We start from the raw sequence: 14,305 nt of genomic DNA on the forward strand, positions 1-14,305 counted from the left end.
ATCATATGGCTCAGGTGTGACTGTTTGCCTGTGGATTAGACTACACTCTGAGTCGGTTATACGATCCAATCTGCCAATCTTTCTAATTTGTAGCAAAACCAGGCCAATCATCATTGATCATGCTCCATGGTTCAAGAGTGGAGTAAAGGTGACTATGTGCCAAAACCAAGCCTCAAACTGGATTTCAAAAAGCAGAGCCCAAATGAATCTGCTACTTATGATCACTGTCCATGACAGCAAGCCTGGTCTCCGAGTTGTCTTGCTTTTAAATTTAGTTCCCAAGAATGGAAGCAATCCATCACATGCTCCTCTGAAAATATTAATCTCACAATATTACATATTTATGTTTCAATCTGTTTTCTTTCCTGACATAATTTCGATATGACAAAAAAGACACTAATAAAGGTCTGACTCATCACCCAGGAAAGATTCATCCTTCACAGACCTGCACTGGCTCTCCGAGCTGAGAAAGAGCTGAGTGAAATAGCCGTAAGCAGAAGCACTGTTTTCTCTCTTCTCCAAAAGTGGCAGGTCTCGGAATTGATGTTCCTTCTTTAAACACTATTAGTTCCGTGGTTGAGTCTGCAGAACCAATAACTCTCAGCTCTCTGTGATTCTTTGAGATCCAGCTAAATGAGCTGGCACCCATCCAGAGCGGCAAGGGGGAGGCCAAGCCAGAACTCTGAGCACTCGACCACTCGGGATGAGAATTAGGCCCCCTGCAAACCTGCAGCCTGGCTGTCCTGGCTAGCATCTCCTGTCTTTTGAGTAATCAAGACAAACTTGGCCCTGAGAAACCATATAAAGCCGCTTTGGAGGGAATATTTTTAACTTCAGCTTTCTTCTACTTAGCAGAACAAAAAAAATTCATTCTTAAGGAAGAATTCCGACAAAGCAGAGAAATGTCACTCCAGCAAACCAGCAAAGCAAGAAAGGAGGTATATAGTTCATTAAAGAGCTCTAATGCATGTCTTGCAATCAATTTGTTTTTTTTATAAAAACTTTAATAATATAATATAATTAGATTAATTCTTAGTGTATTATTTGTTAATTTTTTTATTTATGGTGTGTTTTTAAAGGAACAGAGAAAGATTTTTTTCCCCCAGATTTCTACAAATAAATATTTGAGTTTTTTTTTTTTTTTATTAAACCCAGGCGTACATAATGCCCATTGAGAGAGACCCAACTCAGGTCCATTCCTTCTGAGTACCCCTTTTACTTTTTTCCATGGTCTTACTTTTTGAACTGGCAGACATCCTCCCACCACACTGCACTGGTCCATCCTTCTGGGATTGCTGCCACTCACCCATCTGTTCTGATATGGTTTACATTTCATATTCCTCAGCTAGGTTCTTACTAGGGGAGTCCTTATTTGCCCTTTAACATTTTGCTCACTTAAAATAAATAACTGCTTCTTTCCTTTCCGCCCACAAATATACATATTGCCTCAGGCAAAATATCTTAATTATATTTCAAGTTAGATGATCAGTTGACATTTCAAACTTATACTCACCAAAACAGAGTTACTTTATCTACCAGTTACATCCTTCCCCCTCTGCATTACCCTTGACAACACACTGGTATCCACACCTCAGACTTGTTACAACTATTAATCTCTCCATGCAGGTCTTCCTATCTTTGGTATATTACCACTCCAGGGTACTCAGAATGCTGCTGCATGGCCAAGGCTAATTGTATTTGGTTTTTATTTTTCAAAATAAATTTAAAAAATCCAGGAAGTTATTCGTGTTTATTTTTAACATTTAAACGAATGGGTGCAAATTTATTGAGAAAATATCCTAATGCAAAAATTTGGGTGAAAGTCAGATTATTAAAGTAACAATGCAAAGATCAGGGTGGAAATTAGATTTTAATTCCAAACATTGATAACTTACTGCTTTTCATTACATAGTCAGCAGCTTGTTTTTGCTTTCTCCCCATTTTTTTATTCACTTTCTATATGTGGAAACTTGACCACGCTGTTTTGCATGCCTAATTGACCCTTTGTTGGCCTCATGATTGGCTTGCTGAATCACCAATCAGAGTGCTCCAGTGCATGGCAATTGTTGTCAAGTAGTGTGGGGTCTGTCAAGCTCTTGCTCATGCTTTAGTTTCCAATTTTTTTCCTTCTATGTGGATCTGTACATCAAAACTAAAATAAAAAAAAAAACAATTAAATGGGTCGCATAGGGAGCAAAAATTAGCAAATCAATTTTCCATGTTACATAGATTAGGTGAAAAGTAAATATAAATATTATGTTCAATAAAATTGTTAGCTAGTTACCCAGCAATGCATGGGGCAGTTCTGCCTGTTTTGACTGTGCTGCTCACTTCCTCTGACAGCAGATGAGGCTTCTCTCATTTATGCTGAGGGCGATAACATTATGCGCAAATATTTTCTTCATTACTCATTATATCAGTAATATAACCCTGGACGGCATACCAGAGTCTCTGCTGTCGACATCTGGATGAGATAAGAGATCCCTGGCTCCAAAAGTTGTCATTAATAGCTGGCTGTAACGGTGCCAGAGTGCAGTGCACTGTAACATACCCAGGAGCCACTTGATTAACAAGGGGGTAGTCTGCGTTCAATCTGATAAAGTCTGTACAAATACATGTGAATATAACTGACGGGCACTCTCAGTGGGTTTTCTATGGAAACTTTCTTTCTGAAGTGAAAGCTTGACAGAAGGAGAGCGCACAAAAGGACACTTTACATAATCTCACACAAAGAGGAACAACTTTTTTGATGCGTGGAAACATAAAATCTGGGTAAAAATCGGTTTAGAACAATCAGATCCTTTTTTAAAAATCTGGGTGCTTTTTGGTGAAAATTATTTTTAAAAAAAGAAAACAATAAGCCTTATGCATGTCTTGTGCACAATCAGTCAAAATTTGCACATTGGCACACCTCTCCTTATCTCTCTTCACTGGTAACCCCTTGTGCCCCAAATATGCACAACCCCCCATGGACCAACAGGAGGAACTGTGCCATCTTACCTTTAATGTATTATCAAAGCACACACTCCTGCCAAACTACTACACTCCACTTCACAGTCATTTGCTTTCTGTACCATCCCTAAACAGTCCCTATTCTCAGTCAGGACTGTTCTCTGTATTTCCTGTTGGAATAACTGGATTTTGTCACTGTGACCTCACCCACTGACTCTCCATGGGCTTGGTGAAAAGTGTTTGGAAGCCCGAGAAGTGCAATTTGGGAGTGCCGCCATAATGTACAAACATGTTGCAGTAGGGAAAAGGGGGAACTTATATGGGCATGAAGTCCATTCCTCCACTGAGCATGTGAGATACAGTGACTCAGCAGTGACACAATATTTCCCTGATTTCCTACTCAAATTGTTCAAAGGCAGTTGGTTTCCTCAAACGATTTAGGTAAACTGAATTTTTTAGTTTTACAAGGCACTGACTGCTACAGGTTGTGACACTGACCACTTGCCAGCTCCGGCTGTGCTCATCATCTGGCTAAATCTTTATGCGCTACCATAAGTCACTCTGAATAAGAGTGTCTGCAAAATGCCTAAATGTAAATGTAAAATACTCATCACCATTTGATCACCATGCAGACTTCAGAATTTACGTCAACCTCCATCTGTCTGCCAAAGAGTCCAAAACAAGGATTGCCAGATCGGAAGCCAATGCCCTCATCCAACATCGGTTTCGCTAAAAGAAAGACCAAATTGCCAGTTTGCCTTTCAGCAAACAATTCACTGATTTAACATAATTTTGTTCCTAGGAGAGATAATTTATTTCTGAAACTTCTATTCTTCATTATTAAATGGTTCTAATCATTTTCTTAAGTTTACATTATGACAGCATTTGTGGGAAAGTCATGAATGACACCTGATCACATTGATTGGATCACCTTATGTGAAATGTTGCTGAGGTCATATGTGAACAAGTAAACTAGTATTGGCGTATTCATTTTGTTGGCTTCTTTGATGGTGCTATGGTTTTTTTTTTTTTATTTGGGTAGAGGGAGGGAGACAGGAGGTTATAAGTGTAATGTTTGTTGTATGTTTATGTAAAATAACAATGAAAATTAAATTAGTACATGCCTACAGAAATGCATGGGTGCACACATGCATAAAGTACATATATATTTGAAATCTGGATGTGGAAACAGACTGATCTTCTCTGTTGACAGCACACCCTACCCAAGCTGCCAGCAACAGCAGACCTTTGGGGTGGTGAGAAACTCGGGAAATCGCATTAAATGGTTTCGCCTCCACATGGCTGTTATTTTTGTTCTGTCAGAACCTCACTGTCAGAGAAACAACTTTCAGCAGTTGGTGGGGAGGCAGAAACTTTATTTGGACGCAAAAAAACAAAAACCTCCAGATCTGACTGGAGTATAAAACACAACTACATAATCAATAAATCCACCTACCATTTGCCATGGAGGGTTCCTTTCAGAAGTCAACGTTTAAGAAAAGAGGAAGATTCCGAGCTGTGAAGCCTATGAAGGCCACTGCCCAAAGCATTTGTGCCTTCCTGTAGTGAGAGTAGGCAAAATGAACTCAAATTAATCTTCATAAAAAATGACTAAATGAAAGATTAAAATTAAAATTCAGCACAGGGACCTTACACTTTTCACCTTTGAATAAATGCTTGTTTTGTCTTCACAGCACTTGCTATTCTTGTTTCATAAATAGTAAGTGCTGCGAAGTTCCATGGAATCACATAGACTATTTCTTTTACTTTGTTATACGTTGACATTTAATCATTCCGACAGGAAGAATAAATTACTTTCTATATTTTCCAATGACATCATCGCAGATTATCTTGGATCACTCTTCTATCTCTGAGCTTATCGGTTTCAAGGCCCTTCCCTGAATTACTGCACGGAGAAATGATCGACCTGTCATGACTGTCATTTCTGTGACTCTAAGCAAGATGGTTGTAAAGAACAGTGGACACATGATTACTGAGACTCTTTCTCTAACACACACACACACACACACACACACAGCTGAAGCTCAGCGTGGGTTGGGGATTGGTCCATGACTACAGAATTTCTTTCCTAGCAGAGTAGAAATGTGCATGTAAACTCAGATGTGTTGTGTGATAAACTGTTATATTGATAATTCAAAGTGCAAAAGTGTCTTGTTTTACATCTGACTGGCAAAACAGTTTGTTGCAGTCCCTGTCCACTTTTATTCCCATGGTCATTACAAAAGAGATAAAGGTGCATACACACACACACACACACACACACACACAATTATCTCAGATGAGAAACGGAACAGGACAGTCCCTATTGACTCATTACTATCGGCACTACTGTGTTCATAATTTATAAGGCTTACTGTACTGAAATACAGCTACGTGGAGTTAGTGAGCGTAGCAGGGACCGCAGCGGTGTGGAGTGAGTACGGTGTCGTGGCAGTGTCAGACAGGCGAGCCACCGTCACAAGACTAAGCACTGACGGCTTCCTAAGTTCCCTAAAGACTGTTTGCAACAACACGGGACATAATTAAGCATTGAGAGAGCCGGCTGCACGCTGTCTGCCTCTCAGTCTTCCATCAGGGACCCGCTGCTCTTGGGGTAAACTCAGCGGAGTACAGGCTCACACAGTACACTGCACGGTATATCTGATGATTTTTCCCCGTACGGCCATTTGCGGCTCTCCTTTTGCGCTTTAAACTAACAGAAAAGGGCGAAAGCTGTTTTCGTGTGAGCGGTTGAGCACCTGCGGTGTTTGTACTGTTCTTCGTTTTTCCATTTCAGTAACGATTCTCACTGGACAGGTCACCTGACATCAGCAATGAATGACCCACATATCTGGATGAAATGGTTTTGAAAAAACTTCCCCTTCCCTCAAGCAGTTTAGTTTAGTTTACACCAATAATGTTTCTGGGCAGACTCAGCCCCTGAGGGCCTAGAGGCCTGACACTATTAGAGCTACCACTCACTTAGCAAATGATTTAGGCATGGCACACCAGCTGAGGTATTTCATCCTAATAAGGCCTTCAATTAAACAATTAAGAAATGAGGTCGAAGGATAATGAACAGACCCTGTAGGGCAGGAATTTTGCTGATGTAGGCACCTTTGCGGCAGTTTCCTCCTTTATCACCACTAAAAGGGCCCATGGTAAGGCACGCATGTACTGTAAACCCCGGACATTTCACGGGTTGTGCTAAAGTACATTATTTAAATGCACTTCCAGTGCATACCAAAGGCTATATTATAGTTATTATGCACACAGCATTGGCTGTATTACAGTACATTATTTAAACACACTTCTCAGCACATACCAAAGGCTATATCACAGTAATTATTTAAACAGTCTTGTCAGCACACACCACCACCACCTGTATTTCAGTACATTTAGACTAGCCACTCCAGGTCTGAAGCCCAAGCCCGTGAAAGACCTGTGCTTCAACTAGCAGACCAAAAGCTTTTTAATCTACACACACTCAGGCACACGGGCACACACAGATACAAGCGCACAGGCACACATAGCTTTATTCAGTCCTAATCTCAGGAAAACAAGATGTGGCACATTAATTATCCTCCATAACAGGGAGCAGAGTGATCTGTGGAGGTGGGAGATGAGGCCCAAAGTTGGAGGGAAGGAGCGGGGAGGGTACTGCTGCCGAGCGGAGAGGCCCGGCACTATAAATCTCCAGGGAGCGGCGGCAAGGGTCGCACACTCTGTAATAAATGCTCTTAATGGGGAATGGAAAGTTTGTACAGAGCCCAGCCAAGCGCGGCTGATATGACAGCTCAACAAATGAACGGCCCTCGGATAAACATCCTGCGAGCCTCTTACCTGCGCAGTCCCAGCTAGCAGAGCCCTGCTGTCTTCCCATTACTCTTATCTGCATTTTGTTTTATTTTGCTCTACCTTCTTTTGCTTCTGAGTGAAAATTACTGGTATGAAAGTGGAAAAACTACAAGTTTAGTGATGCTCGTGGCTTAGCAGGACTGCTGTGCATATGTCATCCTGTGTATATGTGCTTATATATATACATTAAAATTTGATCTAACTACTAGCCAAACTACAATGTCACCCTTCAATCAATCAGTCGCTCAGCCTGTATAACTCAACAGCGCGTGAAAGTACATTACATCAGATGAAGAGAGGCAACAACAAAGTGACACTGATGCTTTTGAGCTAATTAAACACATCATGTTCACAAACAAATATGACGGGCATGTAATGCTTCTGAATTGCCGTAATACATAGAGCTGCATTCACAAGCCCATAGTCACATTAATGTTCTGTGCTTCACACACAAACCTCAGATTTGTACAGTCATACAGTAGTGATACAGAGATAAGGTCTGATCACAAGTTCTCTGTTGTTCATAGAATTGGGTAGGCCATCCCATAGCCATCTGATGACAACTGAGGTCAACCATTTTGAACAGTCAGCATTAGCTCTTGCTGAGTAGTTGCTCATACAATTTGAAACATCCGCATTTCTGTCAAAATTCCTTCAGTATTGTTACATTGTGAAGAATTGAGTGTTTTTCACTCAAAATGCAAAAGAAAACAGAAAACAGTATAAAGACTATTAAACTGTGTATTACAAAAGAAGGTTTTTCCACAGCTCCCTGCCCTCTGGCTCGGAACGCTGATTTCTCTCAAACTAACATATGAAGAAAATGAGATTACTGAATAGATATGAAATTAATAGCCGCCAATTCCAAGCACTTCGGGTTTTATTTCCTAAAAGAAGACAAGCCTGCCAATAAAAGAAGTCTGTTCCGTTAATTAATTGAATTTGGATGTCATCCCTGAAACGAAACAGCCCTGGGCAATGTTGAATATTTAATAAATATAATAATATATAATTCCCCCTGTTTTCAGAGTTCAGAGTTTTCCAGTCTTTCTATATTCGGCTTCTCCTTGGGCAAATGGAATAAAATGGAAGTTTTCAATGAATGGCAAAGTACTGTAGGTTCTGGTCATGTGGACTTGCATTTGAATTAATGAACTCCAAGCTACTATAGAAGAGAACTTTTATAACATTATCGATGCATTCAATGTGAATTAAATACATACAATTGTGTTCATATTTGCTCAGTAGGTTCAGTCTTCACAACACCCTGGTGTACCTGTAGTTTTTAGATTTATCAAAACTAAATACCACTGTTCGTGTTTTTTTATGTTTAACTGTGTGTGACTGGCTTTAGTTATCTTGCATCAAAGGCTTTTGCATAATCATTCATTCACCAATGTATGGTCTCATATCCACTACTGAAAATGCACTTGCAAAACCATTGGACAAAGAAAATTCCAAAATACATAGTGGTGTACTGACATCTAGTGGTGTATTCTCTAAAAACAGCCTGGAACAATACCTTAGAAAGTGATTAGAATACCTGATAAGTTCAATATTTTCCAATGCATGTAATACATTGCCTTTTTTATCTACTGACTGAGATTTAGAACATTTACCCTCTGATATATATTGTACATTTCCAGTATTACTCTGTTGATTTTCATAAGACAATAAGATGTTTAGACAATCAATTGCTTAGAGGTGAGGGACTGAAGACATAAGTGAACGAGGTTTGCTCAATTCAGGAGATTTTCCAAATGGCTTCTCATAACTGGTGTCTGCATACTCCAAATGATTCATCAAATAGGAGAAACTGATTGGTCTTTACCAAAAAGCAGGTTGGTCCACGGTATGAAGATGACCAGGTCCTATTAAAAATACAAAGATATGTGGATGCGTAAAAAATAAGTTAGCAAAACCACAGTAGAATGAAAATGAAAAAAATATATATAATCCCATACTGTAAACATATTGAAAGCATGGGTAAGGCCCTTCAGAGTATAAGGCTGAAGAGGGACACAGTGATGTTCTCTGACCCCAGTAAAGATGACATCCTGGCCATTTATGATTCACTGAGGGACTATTTATGTACATATCAAATCAGTTCATCAATTGGTCAAAACGTATTTCTTGAAAGAATGATCGCATTGTCACAAAGTAGTGTTCCATGTTGAGAACCAGAAAGTTTAGTGCAGAATAACATGAAAATGATCGCACAAGTACAAGAAAGGCTCCAGGAGGACGTGTTGAAATGCATCTTATCCAAGAAAAGGATGTGTTGTGCATTTTACTGTAAAAGAGAACTAGTTCTATTTCCTTTTTAGGGAAGAGGGAGTTAAGGAATCTCCTTTGTTTCTCATTCAGAGTGTTTATATCTTATGACTCATGAGACTTCCTGTAATCTCAGGAAATTACATTTTGGGAAGCGGAAGTGAAACAAATATCTATTATGGGTGAGTCGAAAAAGGAAAATCGAAAGTAAACCTCAGATCGCTGTAGGAAGCCCAACCAGACTGTAGCAATAGAGAAGCCTGAGAGCCTGAAAAGATGTCGGCCATGTTCTGCGTCTCTGAAGAAGACCTCTCCTGCCCAGTGTGCTGGGACATCTTCACGGAGCCTGTGGTCCTGCCTTGTAGCCACAGCTTCTGTAAGGAGTGCGTGCAGACGTACTGGGAGGGCCAAGACTCTCACAATTGTCCAACATGCAGGGCAGAGTCTCCTGAGGATGAACCCCTCCCTGCCAGCCTGCTTCTAAAGAACCTTTGCATGTCAGCGAAAAAGCAGAGAGACCGGAGGGAGGCCAAAGGATCAGAGTTTATAGGACTCTGTAACCACCACAATGAAGAGATTTCCCTGGTCTGCCTAGAGGAGTGCCAGCCTATCTGTGTCACGTGCCACACCAATGGGGAGCATAAGAATCACGAGTGCCGTCCAATCAAAGAGGTCGAGCTGGAACTTAAGGTGTGTTACACAGTGCTACACCACAGAGATAAATTGTGTCAGAGGAACATTATTTTAATCAATATTACTGATATGTTTTTTCAAGGAGAAAACTTCAATAGCTCTCTTACCGTAATTGATTGTTCCTGTCTCACCAGTTGTTTTTTTTTTTTTTTTTTTCAATTTACAGGGTTAAAAATGGCCAATGTTATTGCACTTAAACAGCTGAGAGGGCAAGAGTCCCTAAAGGTTTAAAGGGATAGTCTCACTTCCGGTTTCAGTTTTAGCATATGATTTCAATAGCAGTGAAGGATGTTTACAATATTTACAGTTTATAAATACTTACTAGCTTTGCAATGGCAGGTATATCCAAAGCAGATTGTACTGTCTGTGACATTATGCTTTCATAGATTGTACCGTGTTATGTTAATACAGATATTTCAGTCAAAATGATCTATGAGCTGAGATACTAAGCTGTTCCAAGAAATACTGAAAAGGACTATTTGTTGGTCATTCAATCTATCTTGTCTGGTTTCTTTTTGAATCATTATTATTGCTGTACCATTATTTGCACTACAATGATTAAATTCAAATGGATCCCTTGTAAAATTACAATCAAGTTTCAAATTAATATTATTTTCAACTTGACAAATGACTTTCAATTGCTGAGTTCAAATATGTAATTCATGACTTCGTGACTGAATTATGCTCCTGTTTTTAACCTCTGTTATGATTTTTAATGACTGTTTATGACACTGCTGTCTCATTCCCCATTTGATATCTGTAAGTCATTTGTCTACTGTCTTGTGTAATTTTGTAACTTTGTGTCCCCATTGCAAAAGAGATTTTTTTTTCTCAATGGGGTTTTCCTGGCTAAATAAAGGTTAAATAAACATATGTAAATGAAAAAATGTTATTGAATTAGCTATTGAATCAGAATTGAATTTACTGTGAATTTGGCCCTGACCTGTGAGAGGTGGGACTGTATCTGTCCTTCCTACAGTGAACTAACAGACCATCCCTTTCATTCCAGGACAGCGTACTGGAAGCACTAGAGACTCTGCACAAGAAGCTGATGACCTTCTGCGAAGCCGAACACTCCTGTGATAAAACAGCACTGCATATACATGTACTGTAACAAGATCTATCATTATACCTGCTGTAAAATTAAACCTGTTGTAAAAAAAGTAACTTTCCTTAAAACTAAACTGTATACTAGATTTATGATAAACAACAAGACCCCTGCAGTTTTAACAATAATACATTAAACATTCATGGAAACTATTGGTATAGTTAAAGCCTATTGCATAAGAATTTGGAATTTATCCTTTCCAGGGCAGCTGTGATTTCTACTTAGAAAATAGAAGTGCGTTTAATGACTGATTCCATCTCATTTCTCCTGTTTCAGAGCCAGGCCGAGTACATGATACTGCACATTAAGAAGGAGTTCAGGACCCTTCATAACTTTCTATATGATGAGGAGGAAGCCAGGATTTCTGCTGTGATGAAAGAAGAGCAGTTGAAAAGTAACATTGAGAAAAATAAGGCTGAGAAATTTACCAGAGAGATAAAATCTCTTCAGGGCAAAATCCTAGAAACTGAAGCGGAGATGAAACGTGGCACTCTACCATTTCTGAAGGTAAATAAGAATACATTCATTTCACTCACACACAGACCTTTTCCTCTAAAAATGTATTTTTGTATTCTGCCATTTGCTTATCTTTATGCATTACCAAAAAGCTTGCTACATTTTGTTAAATGCATGACTTATATTTGTCTTCTAGGCTGCTCTCTTCCAGAAGCACAGATCATTTTTGATCAAGGTGCTTCCTCATTCATTTAAGATGAGCTATATGTGCTGCATATTAACTTTCTGCCTGGTTGCATACAGTACCTCCGCATAAACACCTATAATAGTATTCTAGTACTTATCTAGTACTAGTAATTGTGCTGTCAGTAACATTGCTTATTTGATGATCCACAGAACTATGAAGCCACAATGAAAAGGTATGTGTGCTCTGAATTTCTTTGTAAGGGCGTCAAACTTTTTCTCAGTTGTTTCTGAAGCCTGTGCTGTTATTTCAGTATTTCCATTTTAACACCAGCTGTGTTTGTTGCAGTGCCCAGTGCACCCTACCAGATCCAGAGCTGGTTCCAGGAGCTCTGATGGATGTGGCCAGACACCTGGGCAATCTCAACTTCAGAGTTTGGGAAAAAATGCAGAGCCTTGTAAAATTCAGTATGTACCGGGAGGGGAGGGGGGTGGGGGGGCAGGCAAGATAGGGGTACAGATATCTTAACAATGTCAGATTAAAATTAAACTACTTTTGAAAACACTGTGGCCTGGATTAATCAACATTTGTGCTTTACATTGATATTCTTTAAACGTTGTTCAAGTTCTACAACAGTCAAAATCAACTCACCAAATTGTCATTGTGAAGTAAAAACATTTTCATTAGATCACAAATCAAAATTAGAGGCAAAATTTGGATTTAATCTTGCCTATGGACTGAGCAGTGTCACCTTGAACCTTTTGGCCACCCTTCCTTCCTCCTATTTCAGCTCCTGTGACATTGGACCCCAACACAGCCAACAGTTGTCTCACCTTGTCTGAGGACCTGACCCACATGTGGGTCCGCGATGAGGCACGGTCGCTACCGGACAACCCAGAGAGGGATGAATACTACCAGTGTGCCCTGGGCTCCACAGGCTTCTGCTCAGGGACGCACTCCTGGGAAGTGGTGGTCGGGGACAGTACTGTCTGGGCCTTGGGCGTGGCATACCATACCACTTCAAGGAAAGGAAAGCCTGATCTGAGTCCCGAGGGGGGGTTCTGGACAATAGCTCTGTACGACGGGATGTACACAGCGCAGACCACGCCCTCCACACCCCTCGCTATCGAGGGGAAACCCAAAACGATCGGAGTCCATCTGAACTGGAAAGAGGGCGAGGTGACTTTCACTGACCTAAGCAACAACGCCCACATGTACACTTTCAAACACACCTTCACTGAAAGGGTGTTCCCGTACTTTGCTCACGGCTGCAAATCGAGCCCTCTGTATTTACAACCTTCCGAGGTGTCTGTGGTCACCAAAAGGTCTGACATGTGGCCGTCCCTAGTTCCTTGCTGGGGATGGTAATAATACGTTTTCCCCAATGCATTCCTGAACATATAAGCATTGATTTGTTAAAATGAACACTCATTGACTTTCCTTGAAATGGGACTCTACTTTGTTCTTTTTCTAGATTTTTATCATTTTCCATGAGTAAAACTAAGTACACTGTACTTACTCATTTGGGAGATGGGAGATTGGGACATATATTTTTAGATTGTTTTTTGTTTGTTTGTTTTCTTTCTATTTTGCCTTTTAGCATTTACTTTTTTATATTGTTGCAATAAAATATTTTTTTAACCTGGCGTTTTGGGTTTGGTGCCAAATACAATGGGTACTATGTTACCTTTATTGTATTTCTAAAAATTGACAACAATGGTCCAATCCTTGCAGAATATGAAGGTGTGCAGGCTTACAACCAACCAATCAATAAATCAATCAATCGAAAAACTAGTTATTCAACTAAAAATTTCTTTGATCCGTTCTTGGGCAATAAGAAAACCAAGTGGACAAACACAACATGTTATATTCGGTAATGTAAGACCTTTCTAATAGAAAGCCAGAGAGAAAGCCTACACTTTTAAGACAAAGCAGACCTTGGGTTGGACTAGCATATTACAGCTGGGGAAGAAGCTTAGGGAAACATGGTACTAAATTAAGCTTTGTGGAGGAAAATCATTTTTACATCACAATTGCCAGAATTGAACACTTCTAAAATTCATCCAGATATTGATTCTGACTGCTGGGCTTTATCAGAGAGTTTTTTTTTTTTTTTTCTTTATTCTAGCTGAGGAACTCAGTCATAAGTGAAAACTGTTTCACTCTATGTTCTTCCCTTTGGCTTTTGCAATGTAAAATCATTCTGTTTGAGCGATTAAGTGCCTGTGTTTGAGATCTGTCATAGTTAAAGAAAACATGCATGCCACCACTTCATTTATGCAAAGGCAGCCCAAGGTGAAAAATGTTGTACAGTTCATTGGGCTCCCAATGCTCAACCCGTCCCCCCTTGTTGGCAATCCCTCAACATGGCACCTTCTGAGCTGTGTTCTCTTCTCTACCTGTCTGAATTAATGAATGAATGAATAAATAAATAAATAAATAAATAAAAAGGGTGCGCTGTGCTCTTTGAAGAACAAAAAGGAATGAAGTTCTGCTTTTATTTCAGTAATACAGTGTCCATATGTGATGCGAAGGTTTTTGGTACAACGTACCTAAGAACTTTAAGTGGTGAAGAATTATCAATGTCAATATCAAGTTTTATCAATATCAAGTTTTTAAATATGTTGCAGTTGACACCACTAGATGGTGACAGTGATCTGGTGTTTTGTACTACATACAATAAAGGGCATTGCTTAATTTTAAATGGTTGGTTTTAACTCCGTTTTCACTTTAAATATTAATTGTGGTCATTAATGACACTGGCGAACGAACCTTTTAAA

At 39.6% G+C, this 14,305-nt stretch overlaps 1 protein-coding gene across 1 annotated transcript; it reads left to right on the forward strand.

Annotated features, from left to right (window-relative positions):
• The first annotated feature begins 9,265 nt into the window (after positions 1-9,265).
• On the forward strand, positions 9,266-13,975 carry LOC118232431 (E3 ubiquitin-protein ligase TRIM39-like). The gene is made up of 6 exons (XM_035427423.1): positions 9,266-9,774; positions 10,787-10,882; positions 11,162-11,392; positions 11,738-11,760; positions 11,874-11,992; positions 12,316-13,975. The coding sequence occupies exons 1-6, from the start codon at positions 9,361-9,363 to the stop codon at positions 12,891-12,893; spliced, it is 1,461 nt and encodes a 486-aa protein (XP_035283314.1). The 5' UTR covers positions 9,266-9,360; the 3' UTR covers positions 12,894-13,975.
• The last annotated feature ends 330 nt before the right edge of the window (positions 13,976-14,305 follow it).

Source organism: Anguilla anguilla, chromosome 7, assembly GCF_013347855.1.
Source record: "Anguilla anguilla isolate fAngAng1 chromosome 7, fAngAng1.pri, whole genome shotgun sequence".
NCBI lineage: Eukaryota > Metazoa > Chordata > Actinopteri > Anguilliformes > Anguillidae > Anguilla > Anguilla anguilla.